The 18,490-nt window shown below is 52.4% G+C and overlaps 4 protein-coding genes across 9 annotated transcripts in view; 1 reads left to right on the plus strand and 3 right to left on the minus strand.

Annotated features, from left to right (window-relative positions):
- The window catches only part of LTB4R2 (leukotriene B4 receptor 2), a 48,966-nt gene extending 35,808 nt beyond the window's left edge, over positions 1–13,158 (minus strand). The window contains exons 1-2 of one of the 4 annotated variants that reach the window (XM_033188403.1): positions 7,993–8,957; positions 6,204–7,594 (exon numbers count right to left, since the gene is read on the minus strand). In XM_033188403.1, coding sequence (XP_033044294.1) covers positions 6,508–7,584 — 1,077 coding nt within the window. In that variant the 5' untranslated portion in view covers positions 7,585–7,594; positions 7,993–8,957 and the 3' untranslated portion in view covers positions 6,204–6,507. Of the gene's footprint in view, positions 1–3,182; positions 8,958–13,025 lie in introns of those variants that run through there. The other 3 variants (XM_033188404.1, XR_004431713.1, XR_004431712.1) reach the window with 3 other exon arrangements.
- On the minus strand, positions 180–5,142 carry LTB4R (leukotriene B4 receptor). Of its 2 annotated transcripts, none has more exons than XM_033188405.1 (2): positions 3,183–5,142; positions 180–2,545 (listed from the first exon to the last, which is right to left on the minus strand). In XM_033188405.1, exon 2 carries the CDS (start codon positions 2,528–2,530, stop codon positions 1,484–1,486), a length of 1,047 nt encoding a protein of 348 aa, XP_033044296.1. In that variant the 5' UTR covers positions 2,531–2,545; positions 3,183–5,142; the 3' UTR covers positions 180–1,483. The 2 variants fall into 2 exon arrangements, with proteins under 2 accessions (XP_033044296.1, XP_033044297.1); XM_033188406.1 differs by having other exon boundaries at positions 3,187–3,506.
- NOP9 (NOP9 nucleolar protein) lies at positions 9,097–18,458 on the minus strand. Of its 2 annotated transcripts, none has more exons than XM_033188400.1 (10): positions 18,058–18,458; positions 17,395–17,850; positions 16,511–16,621; positions 16,127–16,268; positions 15,809–16,001; positions 15,018–15,158; positions 14,364–14,489; positions 13,944–14,180; positions 13,621–13,726; positions 9,097–13,280 (listed from the first exon to the last, which is right to left on the minus strand). In XM_033188400.1, exons 1-10 carry the CDS (start codon positions 18,302–18,304, stop codon positions 13,123–13,125), a joined length of 1,917 nt encoding a protein of 638 aa, XP_033044291.1. In that variant the 5' UTR covers positions 18,305–18,458; the 3' UTR covers positions 9,097–13,122. The 2 variants fall into 2 exon arrangements, with proteins under 2 accessions (XP_033044291.1, XP_033044290.1); XM_033188399.1 differs by having other exon boundaries at positions 16,511–16,663.
- Positions 10,052–13,030, plus strand: CIDEB (cell death inducing DFFA like effector b). Its single transcript, XM_033188408.1, has 5 exons — positions 10,052–10,406; positions 10,711–10,855; positions 11,700–11,849; positions 12,086–12,276; positions 12,458–13,030. Exons 1-5 carry the CDS (start codon positions 10,366–10,368, stop codon positions 12,588–12,590), a joined length of 660 nt encoding a protein of 219 aa, XP_033044299.1. The 5' UTR covers positions 10,052–10,365; the 3' UTR covers positions 12,591–13,030.
- Positions 18,459–18,490: the final 32 nt, after the last annotated feature.

Here is an 18,490-nt window from a genome sequence, read left to right on the forward strand (position 1 = left end):
ACTGAGCATGTTGAAAGGGAGTGATTGTTTTCACAAGCTCAGGAAGAGAACTCCCTCAGCCTCTCTGCCAACTTGATTCCAGCATTTTGTACACCTTGGAAGCGTAAAGAATTTAGCCACATGGCTCAAAACAAAGATTTGCCCTTTCCTGCCCCCTACTCACAAATACCGGAAGAATCTCCAGGGAAATGTCATTTGAACTTTATTCATTCAACAAACACTAAACAAGTACCTATCATGTGTTCACCATACAGAATGGGTGAGAGGTCTGAGAAATACTCTGTTAGGTCCCTCCCAGTTTCAGCTGCTGTTCTCAAATTGGTACACCATGCTTTCCAGTAAGGATCTGTAGACAGCTTGGGGGTCTCCTCTTCTTAGATCCATCCAACATCCCTTTGCTTCCTTCTGTATCCTTCTGCACTGATGCTGGTATATGGGTCTTGAGGTATTGATGACTCATTCTCATTGGCTCATACTTTGGGGTCCATGGGAGATACCTTGACATACTAGGTTTGATGCGGGTGTTGCACGTGAATATTTGGTTTCTTACTTGCTCTTTTGTTTTTTTATGAGAAAGATCCAAAAAGTACACTGCTGCCACTGTTGTTGCCCTCTTCCTAAAACCTTGTCAGAACAGAGTTGGACCAAGGTTCTCTAAAACAACAGTCATCTCTAGGAAATAATGACTCATCCCTCTCACTTTTGGGAATCTTTGTTTCCTGGGGCCCTCAGCCCCACCCTGTGTCAGGGTGTGTTGTGGAGGTTAGCAGATGCTGATATGCAGAATTCTAAGGGATAAGATCTAATGACTTAGTCCTCAAGTCTGACCTCTTTGTGAAATGGAAGGAAGGCATCCCCTAGAATACCTCCTACAGAGAGGACAAAGATTATTGGTAGGAAGTTGGAGTCATGCTAACAAGGAGACTTATCGCAGGTTTCAGGGAAGATGTTTCATAGCAGTGCTGTTTTCTCAGAAGGTCCCCTGAGTCACAGAGCTTGGAGTGATAGGCCCACATGGGTGGTCTTCCTAGACAAGCTGCTTTAGGAGTCCGTAGACTGCGTTTTGCTAAGTATTATCTGCAGACTACGTACTCGGAATCACCTGGGATGGGGGCAATCTATGTTTGTCCTTGTGTTCTTTCCAAAATTGTAAATCATGGGGAACTAAAAGAGGTGACTCTCAACTACTAAGAGGGGTCCCACCAGGGCACCCACGAGCACCCCGATGCCCACAGCACACGTACCCCACTCACAAGGTTGACCCAATTTCAGACTTCAGTTTTAATGGTTAAAGCTGCCTGTGGGAGCCAGGATGGAGCACTCTCTCACTCGGCCCTCACTTTGCTCCACCTCTCCCTCTTCTTCCACTCCACTCCCGCCTCCCACGCTCCCACGCCCTCCACGCCCCTACTCCTCCTCCAGGTACAGAACTGGCTCAGGGCTGGCATTCTGCCAGGAGAAAGTGGGCCTCCTTCCACCAGGCCTAGTTCAGTTCGTTTAACTCGAGAGGGCTGGAGGCAGTGAGGCTCTCGGAAGGGCCGGGCTCCTGAGCGGCGGGGCCGCCCCTCACGGTCTGGCCCAGGCTGCCCCCGCGGCGGGTACTGGACGCCTCGGAGCCCGTGCCCTCCAGCAGCTTGGCGACGAAGCCCACGCCCGCTGAGCGTAGCAGGCCGCCGCCGGCGCACGCGTACAGCACGGGGTTCACGCTGCTGCTCAGGAAGGCGAGCGCGATGAGTACCTTGCGGGCCAGTGCCAGCCGCTGCCCCACGAGCCCCGACCCGGAGGCCTGGCCGGCCAGCGCACGGGCGGCTTCGGCCAGGTTCACCACGTGGTAGGGCAGCCAGAAGGCGGCGAAGGCCAGGATGATGAGCACCACCAGGCGACCAGTGCGGCGGCTGCGGCGGAAGCGCCGGGCCTGCAGCCGACGCCCTATGTCGGAGTAGCTGGCCACCACAGCCAGGAAGGGCAGCAGGAAGCCCGTGACGGCCTCAAAGATTAGATGGAAGGCCTGGTGCTTCTTGCTGGGGTACTTCGGAAAACACAGGCTCATGTTCGTTTTCGAGGCCACTACTGTGCGGTACACGAGGACGGGTGTGGCCAGCAGAAAGGACACCACCCAGATGCCTGCCAGCACCCGCAGGGCCATCGCCTTGGTGCGTAGCTTCTGGGACACAAAGGGGAGGGCCACTGCCAGTGAGCGGTCTAGACTCATGGCTGTGATAAGCAGGACACTGGCGTACATGCTGACTCCACAGACATAGTGGCACAGGCGACAACCGGCCAATCCAAAACTCCAGGTGCCTTGGGCCAGGAAGTGAAGGAAAAAGGGAGCAGTGAGCAATACGGCCAGGTCGGCCAGGGCCAGGTTCAGCACCAACAGGGCAGTGACAGAGCGCTTCTTCATCCTTTTCAAGATGCTCCACACCACAAAGCTGTTCCCGGGAAGCCCCACAGCCAGCGCCACTGACAGCAGGATGATAGCCAACAGAAAGTTGGCTAGTGAGGGGGGTGCTGCAGATGTAGTGTTCATGGCTGTCGGGAGGACCTGGAGAGTGAGGGCGGACAAACGCATGAGAGTAGAGGACCAAGGGTTTCCTGACACCATGGACACGCCTAGACTGAGAACTCTAGTCTATCTCCAGGATCAGCAGCATCAGAGGTCCCCCTGAAATATACTGCCCCCATCGCTGCAGACTGACATCTTAAAGGGATCTGGTTGAGTACAAAGACTCGTTTCCTAACTGGGTCATGGGGCCCCTTCCTGCCCACAGACCCAATTGCAAAATATACAGTGACCACAGCAGCAGCAGCAGCAGCAGCAGCAGCAGCAGCATTTCCAGACCTTTTCAGTCTCCTCCCCTTAGGAGACCCTAAAGCCCAGAACCAACCTGAGAGTTCCTACCAATGCTGCACCCCTTGAAAGGCCAGCTTTCTTGCCCCCTGCCAGGCCCTCAACCCCTCAATCCCATTAACTTTCCCAATCACCTGCCTACTGTCCCCAGAGATGCCCAGGGTCAACCAGGAATAACAGGGAGGGGAGGAGTTAGTGGACAAGTGACAAGGACAAAGCCTCCCAACTTTTACACTGGTCAGACTTTCTTTGGAGATTCCTTTGCACCTTCTTTCATGGCTGCACACCATCCCACCACCACCACAACCACTGCCGTTCCCAGGATACTTACTTACAAGCTTTGACAGGAACTGGTTGGAAGCTGATGCCAATCCCAGGGTCAGGGCAAGGTGCTGTAGCCTATCCCTGGATCTGTCCCACTGCCAAGGGCCTGGCCCCCAGTCTAGGTGCTGTTTGCTAAGTCAGCCAGAGAGGAAGTACCATAGAGCAGAGGACAGGGAAGACGCATCTTCCTGAGGGTGGGGCTGAAACCCCTACCCACTCCCTTCACTAGGAGGGGGGATAGTCTGTGTTCCAGGGCAACCCAGAAGGGTTTCTCTGAGGACTCCTCAGAGGTGGAGCCAGATGAGAAGAGACCAGGAAGGAGCAGTGAGAGGAAAGAGGGGTGTGGGGAGTGAGTAGGCTGGGTGTGGTCTCAAGATGCAGGTCTAGACTGGAGAATTAAACAAAGTAGTGAATGGTATCATATAGGAGAAGGAGGTATGGTAGCCAGAGAAGGGAAATGGGCTCAGATTGAGAGGCTACAATGCTGATATCTTTGTTTGTTAGTTTGTTTGTTTTGCATTAATAATGTAGTTTTTCTTTTTTTGTTTTTTAATTAATAAGAAGTGTAGGTTGGAGCTGTGACTAGGTCCTGGGTCTGGGTTTGGGTTAGATAACATCATGATTTAAAGAGGGCATGTCAGTAAATTGCCGAAGGGGGCAGCACTCTGTTCTTGGCTTCAGTTCAAGCTATGATCTAGGTTGTGTGGCCATCTTCCAGCACCCCCTTTCCTTGCCTTATTTAAAGGGATTGGTTCCATTTAGGTCAACCAATTCTCCATTCTCTTTGGTAGAAGCCAAAATCCAAATGGTCTCCTTGGTATCACAGAGAATGCCAATTACTTCCCCTTTCCCCAAACCCCTGCCTTGTGCTTGCCCATGTGATTGCCTTGCTGAGTCTGGATTTAAGATCTAGGCAAGGGGATTGGCACCATCTCTTTCCTATCTTCCCACAGCCTTCTATCCAGTTCCACTTTAGACACACAGAGAAAGTTGAGGCCGAGCTAGGCAGGCTGAGCATGAGGAGCAGGAGTGAGAGAGCAGGAACAGTGATGCCTCATGCCTACCCTGCCAAGAGGGGAAACCAGGAATGCAAAAATGGTCACCTTCCCCATTTCCTGGACAGAGGAACATCTCCTTTCCTTGAAGTCTCCTGCAAAAGCTAAGAACTAAAAATTCCTGGTGGGTTGTGGTGGTTCATACTGGTAATCCCAGCACTTTGGGAGGCTGAGGGGAGCGGATTGCTTGATGTCAGTAATTTGAGACCAGCCTGGCCAACATGGTGAAACCCCGTCTCTACTAAAAATACAAAAGTTAGCTGGGTGTAGTGGCATGTGCCTGTAGTCTCAGCTACTTGGGAGGCTGAGGCAGGAGAATCACGTGAACCCAGGTAGTGGAGGCTGCAGTGAGCTGATATCGTACCACTGCACTCCAGGCTGAGTGACCGAGCGAGACTCCATCTCAAAAAAAGAAAAAGAAAAAGAAAAGAAAAGAAGAAACTAAAAATTCCTTCAATCTGACCATGGGCCTTCCTGTTTCCCTTTCAACTCTCACTTCTCAGAAAAGATGCAAAGTGTAATGGTGGTCACTGAGATCCCTTAACCTTCCCAGAGCCCCCACTTGCTCTGCCTGGAGAAAAGCCAGAGCAGAGTTGACCTCGTAGCTGTCAGAGGATATGATGAAAAGCAATGGGCAGAAACCGCAGCAAGAACTGAAGTCTGAGTTAAGGAAGGGCTTTCTGACCGCACTGGGTGTCAGAGATGGGGAATATGCAACAAAGGAAGTTAGGGAACCTCTGCCCAGCGCACGAGGACAGAAAGAATCCCGTGAGGCCTATATTTGGGGACAGAAGCTCCAGGGTCAACCAGAGGTCCCTTCAGACAGAAACTGGGTTGTCCTTGCCTCCCCTCCCAAGTTGTTCCCCACCCACATCTACCTTGATGGCCTTTCTTCCCCATACCCAGGACCAGGCACTCTAAGCATACTCCCTGCTGTTCTAGTTCACAGATGCTAGTTCATCCCAGTTTTGGTAGCCCCAGCATGATCCTGGGGACTGGGTTTCTTTTGCTCTGTTTCAACTTCTGTCTGGGAGGCAGGGAGGTATGAGCAGTCACTAAAGTAGAGCCTGGGGTGATGGTCAGGGTAGCCACTTGAGGGGCCAACCATTTCAGTTTGGTGGGAAACCGACAGGGCTGGGACAAGGGATTTTCAGTGCTAAAACTGGGAAAGTCCTGGGCCAACTGGGATGAGCTGGTCACCTTAGTGACCATGAGTGTGTACCTGTGGATGTCCCCTGAAAAGAATCCCATTCTACATCCCCCAATCAAAGGTGTCAGGATCTAGAACTGTTTTTAGACCTAGATATGGATTCCAAAAGGTGGGGGCAGATAAGTATTGGGGAAGGGGCCAGGAATAGCTAGCAGCATCTTGGAAGGAGCCCAGACTTGGCAAAAAGAATAAGTGGCACTTTTCTGAAAAATTATTCCTGTCCTCTAAATATTCCTGCCATTCCTCATACCCCCTGATGGCCAACCTCCAAACTTCCCAGACTGAGTGCCTGCTCCTGGGCTCCTTTTCACGTCAGGTGGCCTTTGCAGGGAGGAACAGATGGTCAGGGAGGAAGGTAAGTCTCAGACTCCCAGGGCCTCTACATCACTGTCCACTCCTTGTGTGCCTCTCTCACACCCACTGGACCAAACACAAGACAGGCAGGAAAACTTTCCTTTCAAACCCCACAGATTCAGTTTCCCCTTCAGAGCCATTTCCTCCCCCAGAGGCTTTTATAAGCCTCAGAGAATGGATCCCATTCCTACCCCTCATCCAAGCTCCCATACTTCTCCTTCCATTTTCTCCTTTATTTCCAGAGTGGTTCTATGGATTGGCCTGTGGAACCAGGGCACCTGGACTGAGGAGGGCAGGTCAAGATGCCACTGAGGGTCGGCACTGCCCAGCCCTGGCCTGACCCAGAAGGGAACTAGGTGTCTTCAGTACAACTCAGGCATGAAGAACCACCAGGGGAGGCACACTTAAGTCATCATCTAATGGCTTCCCAGTGTATTTCACAATAACAGCTATTGGCAACAAGTAAGCAGTCCTGGCACATGGGTACATGCCAACTTGCAAGCACGCAATAGTCCTTAACAGGGACCATCACCACCCTCATAATCCCTCAGTATGCAGGAGCCTGGGCCTGCCTGAGGTATATAGTAATCCTACCCAGTCAGATCCAAACTCTAGTCAAAGAAGGGTCCCCAAATGTTCCAGAGCACTGAGCTCCAGAGGGTGAGAGGATGGAAAGGGAGAGGGAAGGGCAACAGGTTGTATAGGGTTTGGTGTCAAAGGTCCCATTCCGGACCGTCCTTCTCCATCCCACCCCCCGGGTCTCCATTGCCGCGGCCCTGCCCCACCACTTTCAGCTGAGGGGTAGTTCGGAGCTCCATGGTCCCCTCCCTAGAGCGGCCGCCCCCTCGGGCCTCCCCGGAGCCTTCGAAGAGCCGCGCGAGGAAACGGGGACCTGCCCGGGGCAGCAGATCTCCAGCGGTGAAGACGTACAGCACCGGGTTGACGCTAGAACTGAAGAAGGCCAAAGCCGTAGTTCCTGCTCGCGCCGCCTGGCCAGCCCCGCCCAGCTTTGCCAAGGTCCCTTCCGGTGGAGCCAGCGCGGCGGCTGCCTGCAGAAGGTTGACCGCGTGGTAGGGAGCCCAGAGCAAGCCGAAGGCAAGCACGATGGCGCTCACCAGCCGGCCCACCCGTGCCCCATGCCGCCCAGAGCCCCAGCGGGCGCCCCGCAGCCGCGCCAGCGTCACGCTGTAGCAGCCAAGCATCAACCCGAAAGGAAGCACGAAGGCGGTCAGAGTCTCCAGGCTCAGGTGGGCGGCGGCGTGGGCCGGCGACGGGTGGCACAGCTGGCATACGCGGTCCCTCCACAGGTGGCGGTAGATGGCGGCCGGAATGGCGAGCAAGAGGGCGGCCAGCCAGACGGCCAGCAGCAGGCGGCGGGCCAGGGCCGGGCTGCGCAGCCGGGGCGCCAGGAAGGGGCGGGTGACCGCGAGGCAGCGCTGCAGGCTGAGCAGGCCGGTGAGCAGCACACTGGCGTACATGCTGAGCGCACACACGTAGTACACCGCCTTGCAGCCCGCCTGGCCCAGCGGCCAGGCCTGCCCGGTCAGGAAGGCCACAAAGAGCGGCGTGAGCAGCAGCACCGCGCCGTCGGCCAAAGCCAGGTGCAGCACAAGCGTGGCTGCCAGCGGTCGCCCCCGTGCAGGCCGCCAGCCCGCCAAGCTCCACACCACGAAGCCGTTGCCGGGCAGCCCCAACAGCGCCGCCAGGAGCAGGAAGGCCGTGCCTGTGGCCCGCGAAGTCTTCCAGCTCAGCAGTGTCTCGTTCCCTGGGGGACGGTAGCAGGCCGACATCCTTCTGGGCCTACAGGTGGGTGGAAGGCGCCACAGAGGGCGTTCAGGGGTGGGGCAAAACCCCACCTGTGATGACCGATGAGAAGGGGCCATGCCTCCTCCTTACTTCCCTGCAGCCTGCCTCTTTTCTGCCTGGGAGTCCTGACTTCTAGGAGGACCCAGACCCCACCTCAAACACTACTCCTTCTTGGAACCCAGATCCCCTGCTCCCAGTCAGCTGACCTGCCCCACTCCTGGCTCCTTCCCAGAGCTCAGTGGTAAACAGGCATAAAGTCCTCACCCCAGGCTGTCACTATCTCTACCACCATTCCTCTAGTCTGGCCCCTCCTTCTTTGTCCAGCCCCATTCTAGCACATCTGGGCAAAAGTGGATGGTGGGGTATAAAGGGACCTGCGCAGATCTACTTACCAAGGTGGGAGCAACCACAATTGGGGGCCTGGAGAAGCTGAAAGGTTAAGCAGCAGTGGGCGAGGTGCCTACTCCTGTCCTGTGCCTATCACATTTGCAGAGGGTAAGGCAAGAATGGGGAGGGACAAGATGAGGCTCATCCTGGGCCTCTCCTGGGGCCCCTCCCTCACCCTACTCCTTCCCATCACCAACGTATCCAAGTGTCCGGGCATGTGAGAGCCTGCCTTGCCAGGAAACAGCATAAGCTGAAGTGGGGCAGTAAGATTCCCTGGCCGTGGAAGGAAATAGGAGGACTCTGCTGAATCCTGACCCTGGTCCTGCTTCTGTTCTCATCCCTCCCCCAGCTCTGGCCCCAATCCTCCCAGCCCACCTTCTGCAGCATGTATGTTGCTTGGCCTCTCTGGTCTGCAGAGAAGGTGACCCAAACAACTCCGTACCCCATCTGCTCTATCTTTGCCTGTTTTCCGGTCTCCTGGTCCGGCTGAGCCCCTTTTCTTCAGCTTCTGGCTACCTCCTCCCATCTCTTGCCTCGGGCCCTGCCCCAATCACTCCACCCTCAGGGCTCTCACTGGGCTGTCAGTGGCAGCTTTTCCATGTAAGGCATGCTGCCAGGTTCCAGGAGGAACAGGAGATGCATGGAGGCATAATGGTTAGGGAGTCATGACACACAACCACGAAGAGATCCCATTTCCACGCTGTACAAGGATACAAGACAAGAAAGGAAAGGATGCAGTAGTAGGGACATACTAAGCAGCAGCCCTCTCTTCTTGGAAAAGTCGAGCAAAACTTGGAAATGAATAGATTTGACGGGGGCCTGGCAGATGGATAGAGCTGGGGGAAGGGAAAAGAAAGGCCTCTGCCCAAGTTAACAGCCAGAACTTGAGATTCCTTGGACAGAGCACCAGGACCACTGTCTTAGGTTGGGGCCTCCCAAAGCCGAGTCTGAGCTAAGGGCCTAGGTACCAGTAATCCTGTATTTGGGAGGTTAACTCAGGAAGTGAGGGCATAGGGGAAAACCATGAAGAGTGTGTTAAGTCCCTTCAGTAGGCCTTGGGAATCTCTAAGAAAAGTACAGATTGCCCAAGACAAAAGACTGGCAGGGTGATCAGTCCAAAGCATTTATTAGGAGAATGTACCTAATGAGTGGGCTACAGCATATCCTTACAACAGACAGTGAGAGAAAGAGTTGTTCTATCTCGCTATGTCCAAAACAAAGGGGTCAGGGTATGGAGATTATGAGGGTTCAAGGTATTTGGTTCAGGGCCAGGGCCAGTTTTTTTGTGTTTTGGGCAACAACCTGAATACCTTTTCAAGGCTCTGGCTTGGGCTCAAGCCTCCAGGGGAAATGCAGCTGGCCAGGTCACAGGGCAATCAAGTTACTCTGTTTCTTTGTCAGGACACAGAAAAAAAGTGGGGAAGCTGGGGGACCCTACAAGGATCCTGGGCAGGAAAGCAGGGATTGTGTTCATTTGAGGGTTTCACTGTCAGTGAGAGTCTCAGCTTCCATGCAACTGTCCATCACGGCTGCAACTGAAATCAGGACTGGGACACAGTGCACCAGAAGCTAAAATCTTGATGCCATCAAAGGACATTCCTGCCCCATTCACATCTCCTTCATGTCCATTAGTTGGCAAAAGCAGAAAAGGTGAGAGAGAAGATGACCTAAGTGTGACCGAACTCCACAGGCAGTTCTGGAAACCGAAGTCAGAGCAATGAGCCAGCCCCTCCTTTGACCAAGGAGGAAGGAGCAGGTAAGTAGGAAAGCCAGGGTCCCAGACAGGACCCTAATGATCCTGAATCCATGGATCAGGATCCATCCTCTCCTTACACCCTTCCTGGACACAGTCTCACCTCTCATTTTCCAAAGCCCTGCCATGCTGCCATCCAGCTTCCCCACACTCCAATCCCGGGATCCCTTTTCCTAAAGCTGCAGCCTATGGCTACTCCAGTAGGTGGCAGCACACACAGAGCCACTCACACAAAATGCAGCTTCTCAGAGTCTGAGAGCCAGAACCCATCCCCAGAAATTCCCTCATAGAAATAAAAAAACACGAGAGGTCACGTTTCATCCTTTTACATGGTTCCCATCTACCCTCACAACACATGTCATTACCAAAGGCACACATACAAGCTCCAATGGCTTTTGTCAGGCAATTCTTCCTCCAGGACCCCATCTGGCCCCACCCTCATCCCTCCCCTTGGACTTTGCCCTTCTTACTGGTCAGGCAGGGGGGCCAGAGTCCAGGCTTGACTCATTCCCACGTTGCCCTGGGCTGAGATCCCAGGTTTGTAACAGAAAACACCACTAAAGCCCCAGCACAGGAGAGAACCACCCAGCCCAGAAGTTCCAGGGAAGGAACTCTCCCATCCACCATGGAGTACCTCTCAGCTCTGAACCCCAGTGACCTACTCAGGTGACTGCTAACCCTCTGCTCTACCCTCTACCTTTAGGGGTTATAAGCAGGGCAACAATACTCCACTCAGCCCCTAGGATACTAACCAGTACCCCTTCCTTTTCTGCTCCTCACTCCATAGTGGGCTTGTCAAGCTCTTGACCCACCCACCCCCACCTGTACTCCATGGTCTCTCCCTCATCTCTACCATCTATAAACCTAGATCTCTCCCTCCCTAGCCCTCTAGCCACTCTACCCCCATCACGCCCTTTACACTCACTAAGCCCCTCCTCGCCCCTTCTTGACTTTTCTTCTCAACTACCAGGTCAGTATCTAATATAAGCTCGGAGTTTGGACGGAGGGTCTGGACCTCAGCTTCACCACCCCAGCGACCTTTCCGTGTCTGTAATCACAAGCGGACCATCCGGAAAGGCCTGACAGCTGCCACCCGCCAGGAGCTGCTAGCCAAAGTAAGTAGGCCAAGTTCCTCAGTTCCTTTAGCAGGGGAAGCCAAGGGGCTCCACAACAGTGGCAACTTGTGATGATGGAGCAGAGAGGGCTGAAGTCACACAGCTGCCCCTCCCTCTGAGGGCTAAAAGCAGTGGGGTGGGCCTCATGAGCTCCGGTCAGTTTGTTCATTTTCCACCTAGTGAGCTTTTCCATGGGAGCAGGGGTTAGCAGGAGATAGGGAGAGTTGGAGGGATGGAATTCAGAGGCCAGTATGGAAAGCAATTTGTATGACAAATCAAGTTCAAATTCTGATTCTGCCACTTCCTGGCTGTCAAACCTTGGGAAGTTGTTCAACCTATCAAAACCTCAAGTTTCTTCATCTATAAAAAGGCAATAATAACACATCACCTCCTAGGGTTGTTGAAAGGAGTAAGAGAATAATGTAGGTAAAGTCCTCATACCCGGCAAAGAGTAAGGACTCAAAAAGGTTAAACACTATTACTGAAAACACTTCTGGAGAACTCTGAGGGTGTAGGAGGTGAGGTGCAGCATTGTAGATAAGACAGAAGGGTGGACTTCATGAGAAAATGGCTTGCTTTCCAATTCCAAAGCAGGAGTGACTTGGAGGGGAGCAAGGGGAGATGCCAATGACATGGTAGGAACAAAGAGGAAAAAGCTCAGCCTCTAGCTAGGATCCCCCAAAACCTGAAGAACACGGAGAGCTGCAGCCTTTAGGAGGTATCAAAGTGCCGGAAAGTCAAGGTGGGACATCGACCAATGTCTAGAGCCAACTGATGGATGTTGGGCAGCTAAAGAGGGAAGGGGCATGGGATACCTTCCTTCTTGCTTCTTGCCACTGGGCAGACATTGGAGACCCTACTGCTGAATGGAGTGCTAACCCTGGTGCTAGAGGAGGATGGAACTGCAGTGGACAGTGAGGACTTCTTCCAGCTGCTGGAAGATGACACGTGCCTGATGGTGTTGGAGTCTGGTCAGAGCTGGAGCCCCACAAGGGTAAGAGGCCTATACTGGGGCTGCTTCCACTGCCCGTCCTTTACAGCTTTCCCGGGCTTCCTCTCTAGCTTAACCCTGATCCTGGGGACCAGGTGCAGAGGGAGTTGTGGAATTGTCAAGGATGTCACACAGTGGACAGAAAGTCTAAGCAAGGAAGAGTCTGACACAGTGCCGATGGAGATTAGTGGTGGGTGTCTGGTGTGAGGATATACTGCACTGACAAGGGTGTCCTACAGAGTGGAGTCCTGTCATATGGCCTGGGACGGGAGAGGCCCAAGCACAGCAAGGACATCGCCCGCATCACCTTTGACGTGTACAAGCAAAACCCTCGAGACCTCTTTGGCAGCCTGAATGTCAAAGCCACATTCTACGGGCTCTACTCTATGAGTTGTGACTTTCAAGGACTCGGCCCAAAGAAAGTACTCAGGTCAGAAATCAACATGTCATACTTCCCCATCCTCTACAGTTGGATAGTCCCCATAATTCCTTCTCCTGCACCCACCTACCCCTAGTTAGCTCTTGCTTGTGGAAAGTCCTCATCTCCCAGCTTGATGGCTTCCTCCCAGGTTTCCCAAATCATCTGATTTTCTCTTGTCTCTGCCCTTCAGGGAGCTCCTTCGTTGGACCTCCACACTGCTGCAAGGCCTGGGCCACATGTTGCTGGGAATTTCCTCCACCCTTCGTCATGTAGTGGAGGGGGCTGAGCAGTGGCAGCAAAAGGGACGCCTCCATTCCTACTAAGAAGGGGCTCTGAGCTTCTGCCCCCAGAATCATTCCAAGAGACACACTGCAAAGACTATGACAGCATCAAATTTCAGGACCTGCAGACAGTACAGGCTAGATAACTCACCCAATTCCCCCATTGTCCTCTGATCCGCTTGTGAGAGAACCTTTCAGCATAATGCCTCACGTCCCAAGTCTATACCCTTACCTGAAGAATGCTATCCCTTCCTAGCCACCTTTCTGGCCTCCCACTTGCCCTGAAAGGCCACAAGCCTGTCCCCCAGGCATCTTGATCCCAGTATGATTGCAGCTACATCTAACCCCTACCAATGCCTCCTGTCCCTAGACTCCCCAGCACACTGATGACAGCCCTCTGACTTTACCCTGAGATGTCTTCATATCCTTCCCCCCAAACTAACAAAAACATTTCCAATAAAAATATAAAATATTTACCACTACGACTTTTGACTCCAATTTAAACCAGGAAAGGGATGGGGTGGATAACCCCTTTTGCCCTCCCCCATCAACACGCAGTCCCAGATCCAAAGCCTCAGTCTTCAAGTATGGAGTCCAATGCCCGCCTCCGCTTGGCCACCGCACCCTGCTGCTGTTCCCAAGCCTCTCGTCGCTTTAAGAAGGTAGTCAAGGCCACATTTCTAGCCACATGGTGGCCAAAAGGGTCTCTTATCAGCTCCTGGTTCTGCTCCCCTGCAAAGGGAACCACTCATGTTTAGTACCACCATGCTCAAAGACAGACTCGACCTGAGGTCAAAGTCCCTCCATTTCCCCCAGACCCTGGGACTCCCACTGGGATACAGCGAACACTTCACTTTCCAAAGAACAGAAGTCAGGGGGAGGGGTGAGGGCAGAAGACTGCATAATCAGTCAGAGGGAGGGAAGGGGAAAGCAGACTGCTAAGAACCCATGAGCAAGACCACCCTTTGGAACTAAAGACTGTTGAATTTCAGTAGACTTCCCAGCCACCCAGTGATCTGGAGTAAGAGAGGGGAAGAGTCTGGAAACATCAAAGAGAGGGGCTGGTACTCACCCAGCTCAGCAGCAATTTCCTTCCGAGCCCCCAAGGCTGCTCCACTCCAGATGGCATCTAGCACACGGCTGCCATGGCGACTACAAGCCAGAGCCACATATTGTCCCTGTATTGAGACAAGCAAAGTAGGTCTCCCTAGCAAAGTCCACAAAAGTGTATTTTGGGGGCTTGCGGGGAGTGAATTTTCTGAAGAGTTTAGGGGCTGAATTAAAATAGTCTAGTAATTACATAGCCTTTTGGAGTCTGAAGGTACAGTCCTGAGAAAGCTCATATTCTCTAAATGGATGATGGTGGGGAATCAAGGCAGAAGCCAGAAATCTAACCTTTAGGTTCTGCAGCACATGGCGGCGCTGCTTGCGTGTCACAGAAGGGCTGGTCAGGATGGCATCCAGCACATGAGAGCCAGCAGGACTTTGGGCCAGGACCAGAAGTTGTGGTCCCGTCAAGGCACCCAGACTTCGAAGTACAAGACCAGGAGCGGAGAAGTGCAGCAGATGCTGGAGCAGTAGAGACCCAAGGACTGTCACGTCCCCCAAGGCCCTGGCTGCGGCCATTTCCACCTGGGAGCGCAGAGATAGGAAATTAGGAGGCACCAACAAGCCAGTTGGATGAGCCCATCCCCAGAACACTGCCACCTCCACCTGGATGAAATCACCACTCTCACCTCAGAAGTCAGAGGCTTGCTAAACCCTAGGAGGCCTGGCTCCCAATTAGTCACTGGCTTGTCCTCTCCCCTACCTCACCTGGTGCTCTGCAGGCACTGCCCCCTCCTCCTCCATCAGTCCATAGTACACCTCATACGCCATCAAAGTGGCAAAGAGAGGCACACAGGCCACTTGCCGGGATGAGGGCTCTGCACAGTGGAATGCCTAAAGGAGAAGACAAAATATGATGAACCTAAGAACTTCTCCATCCCTAACCTCAACTTTAAGGGAACACCTTTAGGAAAGGAAAGAAGCCCCAACTCCACAAGAATGTAAGCTCCATGAGAGCAGGATATCATGCCTTGCTGTATCCCCAGTCTCTATCACATACAGGGATTAATAAACGTTTATCCCTTAAATAAACTTCTCTCTTAGTTCTGGGAGACAAGTTTTGTTCCAGGACTGTGCAATAGCATTTGGCCTCAGCCGGGCGCAGTGAGTTGAGACTGCACCATTGCACTCCAGCCTGGGTAACAAAAGCAAAACTCTGTCTCAAAAAAAAAAAAAAAAAAAAAAAAAAATTAGCCGGGAGTGGTGGCGGGCACCTATAGGCCTCATTTTCCCCCATTCCTGTGAACTCCTTGGGCATTAGACTTCCTGAGTCCAGAGGTACAACAACTTAAGATTAGATAAGTCCTAACAGGTAGAAGTTGGACTGAGGGCATAAACGGATTGTGGGTAATATCCACTCACCTCCAACAAGAGCTGTAGGACCTTGGCTTGGTAGGCCCCAACTCTGCGACAGGCCCCCACCAGGGCAATGACTACCCCTGGGTGGCCCTGGGCCAATACAGCTTCCAGGACAGGGCTCAGCTCCTCAAACACAGGGGACAGCTGATGGGAAACATGGGATATAACTCTGGCATTCTGGTAATGGTGGACCACATTATTCAGAGAAACCTTCCCTGTGAAAACAACTAAAAATGCTAGATAAAACATAAAAAGCATTGCCAGTATCAGGACTTTTGTTTGGCTAGATAAGGCCCAGGACAAGGGGGCAGTCTTAGAGGTGCCACCTCACAGGAAGGAACTTTAAGTGGCTCTTCCCTATGTGTAAGGGAGAACTAGAGGCAAGGGGGCACTAAAATTAAACCTGCCCTTCCACTCTAACACCCAATGCATGAGACCACAGGGAAGCCCACCTTAGTCCTAAGCAGCAAAGGAAAACAGCAGCTATGGCAACAGCTCTAGCACTCATGTGGGCTTAGAGCCAAGTACCAGAGTCTGGGTAGGCCATGGAACCTCAAGCTGTAAACCTGAATGAAGCCTGTCTCTTGCTGGTCCTCATACCTGAGAGAAGTCAAAATAAATCCTCACTGGAAGGTGGGCAAATTTATCCTAAGCTCTGGAAAACCTCAAGGAATAGCTTTTCAAGGGCAATGGCCAGCACAATGTCAAAAATATATAGAGGCAGACAGACCATAAAATAAGGTCCAATGATCAAGAATTAGCAGAAACAGAACCAGCTCAGGTTTCCAACTCACCAGCTCAGGGGTAGTGACTGCATCCAGTAAGCGCTGCAAAGGGAAGTTGGCAATGGGATGTGCAGCCAGGGTCTGCAGCTGCCCCTGCAAGTGCTCCTCAAAGAGGCTCTGGAGCCTTGGGGGCTCCAACACCAGCAGGACCTGCTCCAGGAGTCTAGAGCTCGTCTGATCTCGGAGAAATAGCAGTAGGGGACTGGAGACAAGAAGGGCATCAGGCAGTCTTAACTCTATTTCATGCAAAATACAGTTGCACTACATCACCTCATTCATTTCACACAGCCCCACCAACTTTGAATGATCCTGAGGCCCTGACCATACCTGCCATCTACTGAGGAACTGCGGGTACTCAGGTAGCCAATCACAGCATTGCAGAGATAAGCACAAAACTGGGGAAGTTTGTGGTGTAAAACCTGTAAAGCCACTTGAAGACAGAAGCTGGAGATCTTATCAGTGATAAACACTGTGGAGAGAAGGCAGAAATAAAGCAGCTTTCTCAAAATCCAGACAACCTGCATAACCTCAAACTTCAGGCAACAAGATACAGGGCACTATGGACACAAAGGGACCATACGAAGTGCTCTGAACATCAAACCAGACCAGGTTTGAAAAGAAGAGGAATAACCTGACCTGAGGGCCTTGCTTGGTGGTAAAATCACCTCCAGAAAAGTAGATACGAGACCCTCCTCCTACTTCCCTCCTTACCTGCAATGTCCTTCAGAAAGGAGGAGGTCAAGTCCTGAAGGCGATTTAAAAAGGTTTCAGGGACTTCAAAATCAGCTGGCTTACACTCCCGAGCTGGGGCCTTTTGTGCTTCTGAAGGAAGATTAAGAACATGTGCAGTGGGGAGATCACAAACTGTCACCCAGGAGAGAAAAATTCCATAGATGGACAAGGATTCCACTTGAAGATGCAGAACAGATGTAGTACAACTGAATGTCTCTTCTGGATGACAGAACTGAGACTACATTTCTGTCTTAATATTTCGAAGAAAATTCAACCAGCTTCCCTCATGGTCCACAGAAGACAGTTCAACCTCCTCAGTCAGGTAGTCAAGGCATTCCAAAATTAAGCCTCATTTAAACTCGCTAACTTTATTTCCCAGAGTTTTTCAAAATGTGGATCACAGCTCAAGACTGTATCATGAAATCAAGTTGGCGGTCTCAACTAGCTTTTTTTTTTAATGAAATAGAGCAGAATAAAGTTTTGAAAAGGAAAAAAATAAAATAAAATAACAGAGTGGGCTGCATGTAGTAAGGGTATTCTTTCCTGAACTTTTGCTTGAGTCCAGTATGTATGTTACTTTTGCTTAAGTCCATTTAAATGTTAAGTCATGCTTAAAAAGAAAAATTTCTCCTCCTGTGTCCATTCTAATAGCCGTCCCCCAAACACAACTATACATCCCTACCTCTGGGCCTCTGCACACACTAATCTTTGGCTTGCTAAAGCCCTGCTCAGATTAGGACAGGTCAAGCTAATTCTTCCAGGTCAAGCTCCCCCATGAAGACTTAGTCTTCTGTTTACTGTCTCCTTCTGAACTTTCTAAATTCTTCTTCCCCCTAGGTCCACTCTCCTCTTGTAATACTTACCTGATGATTGGGAACCACGGGGCCTGGCTCTCTCAGACTCCAGAATAGTCCCTCCTAATACCTGAAGCAGAGTTCTGACCACGAAGCTGCCATGTGTGTCTCCACAGTAGAAAAGAAAATCATCACACACCTCAGCGGCTAGTCCCAGGACCAGCTCCTCCAGGGTCTCCGTGGGACCATCCTTCCCATCCTCCCCTTCCTGCTCCTCCTTCTCCTCCTCCGCAGCACTCCCCAGCAATCGAGGGAGCTGTAGCAAAGCACTTTGCAATACATGGACCCCGCATCGGTGACAGGCCACAGTGCGCAAGTTGGAGCGCAGAGCAGCCCATACGCGACAAAGCGGTTTCAAGGGACTGAATCCCAACAGTTCCTGCAGCATCTCACTGCCAGTCCTGTTAGTGGACAAAGCTAGGGCCTGAGTCTCTACTTCCTTCATAATATTGTGCACCATCAGATCTGGAAAAGTGAAGAAAAACACACTTTTAAGAGACTTAGTAGACAATACGGTTATGTACCCTCACTTAACCAAGGGTCGTGGGTGGGAGGCCGAGGAAGAGGACATGGGAAATGAAACTAAGTCCCCACGCCCTGCCGACCCGAGAAAGTTTCCTTGCCTGCCCTGGATTTGATGCTCTTGGTCTAAACCCCGAAGTTGCTGCCTACCTCGTTCTTCCCCAGTCTCGGGAGCCTCTTTCAATGCTGACAGCGCCCGGCGGAAATATCCCAGAGCTTCGGGGCTCAGGTGCGGGTGCGAATCTGGAGGCGGCTCCGAGCGCCTATCCGGAGGCGGCCAGGGTTGCCGCTTACTGCCGGGTAAGGGGCGCCCCGACCCCTTGGCCCCGCGCCCCCGTTTGCCACCAGCTGGGAACCGGCGCCCCACCTTGTGTGGAGAGCGCGGACCCAGCCCCATGTGTGTTTCGGGACCTCTCCAGCTGCAAAAGTTTCCTTAGCTGTGGACGAACCTTCAACGTCGCCAAGCGTGTGTCTGGCTCAAACCAAGTTCAGAAACGTGGGCGCGCTCCTGACGCAACCACTACGTCATAGTTACGCGCGGCCCCAGCCGGGCGGGGTGGGTGTGTCCCCCAGATCGCTCCGC

Source organism: Trachypithecus francoisi, unplaced genomic scaffold (assembly GCF_009764315.1).
Source record: "Trachypithecus francoisi isolate TF-2019V2 unplaced genomic scaffold, Tfra_2.0 Lachesis_group3, whole genome shotgun sequence".
NCBI classification, from domain to species: Eukaryota; Metazoa; Chordata; class Mammalia; order Primates; family Cercopithecidae; genus Trachypithecus; species Trachypithecus francoisi.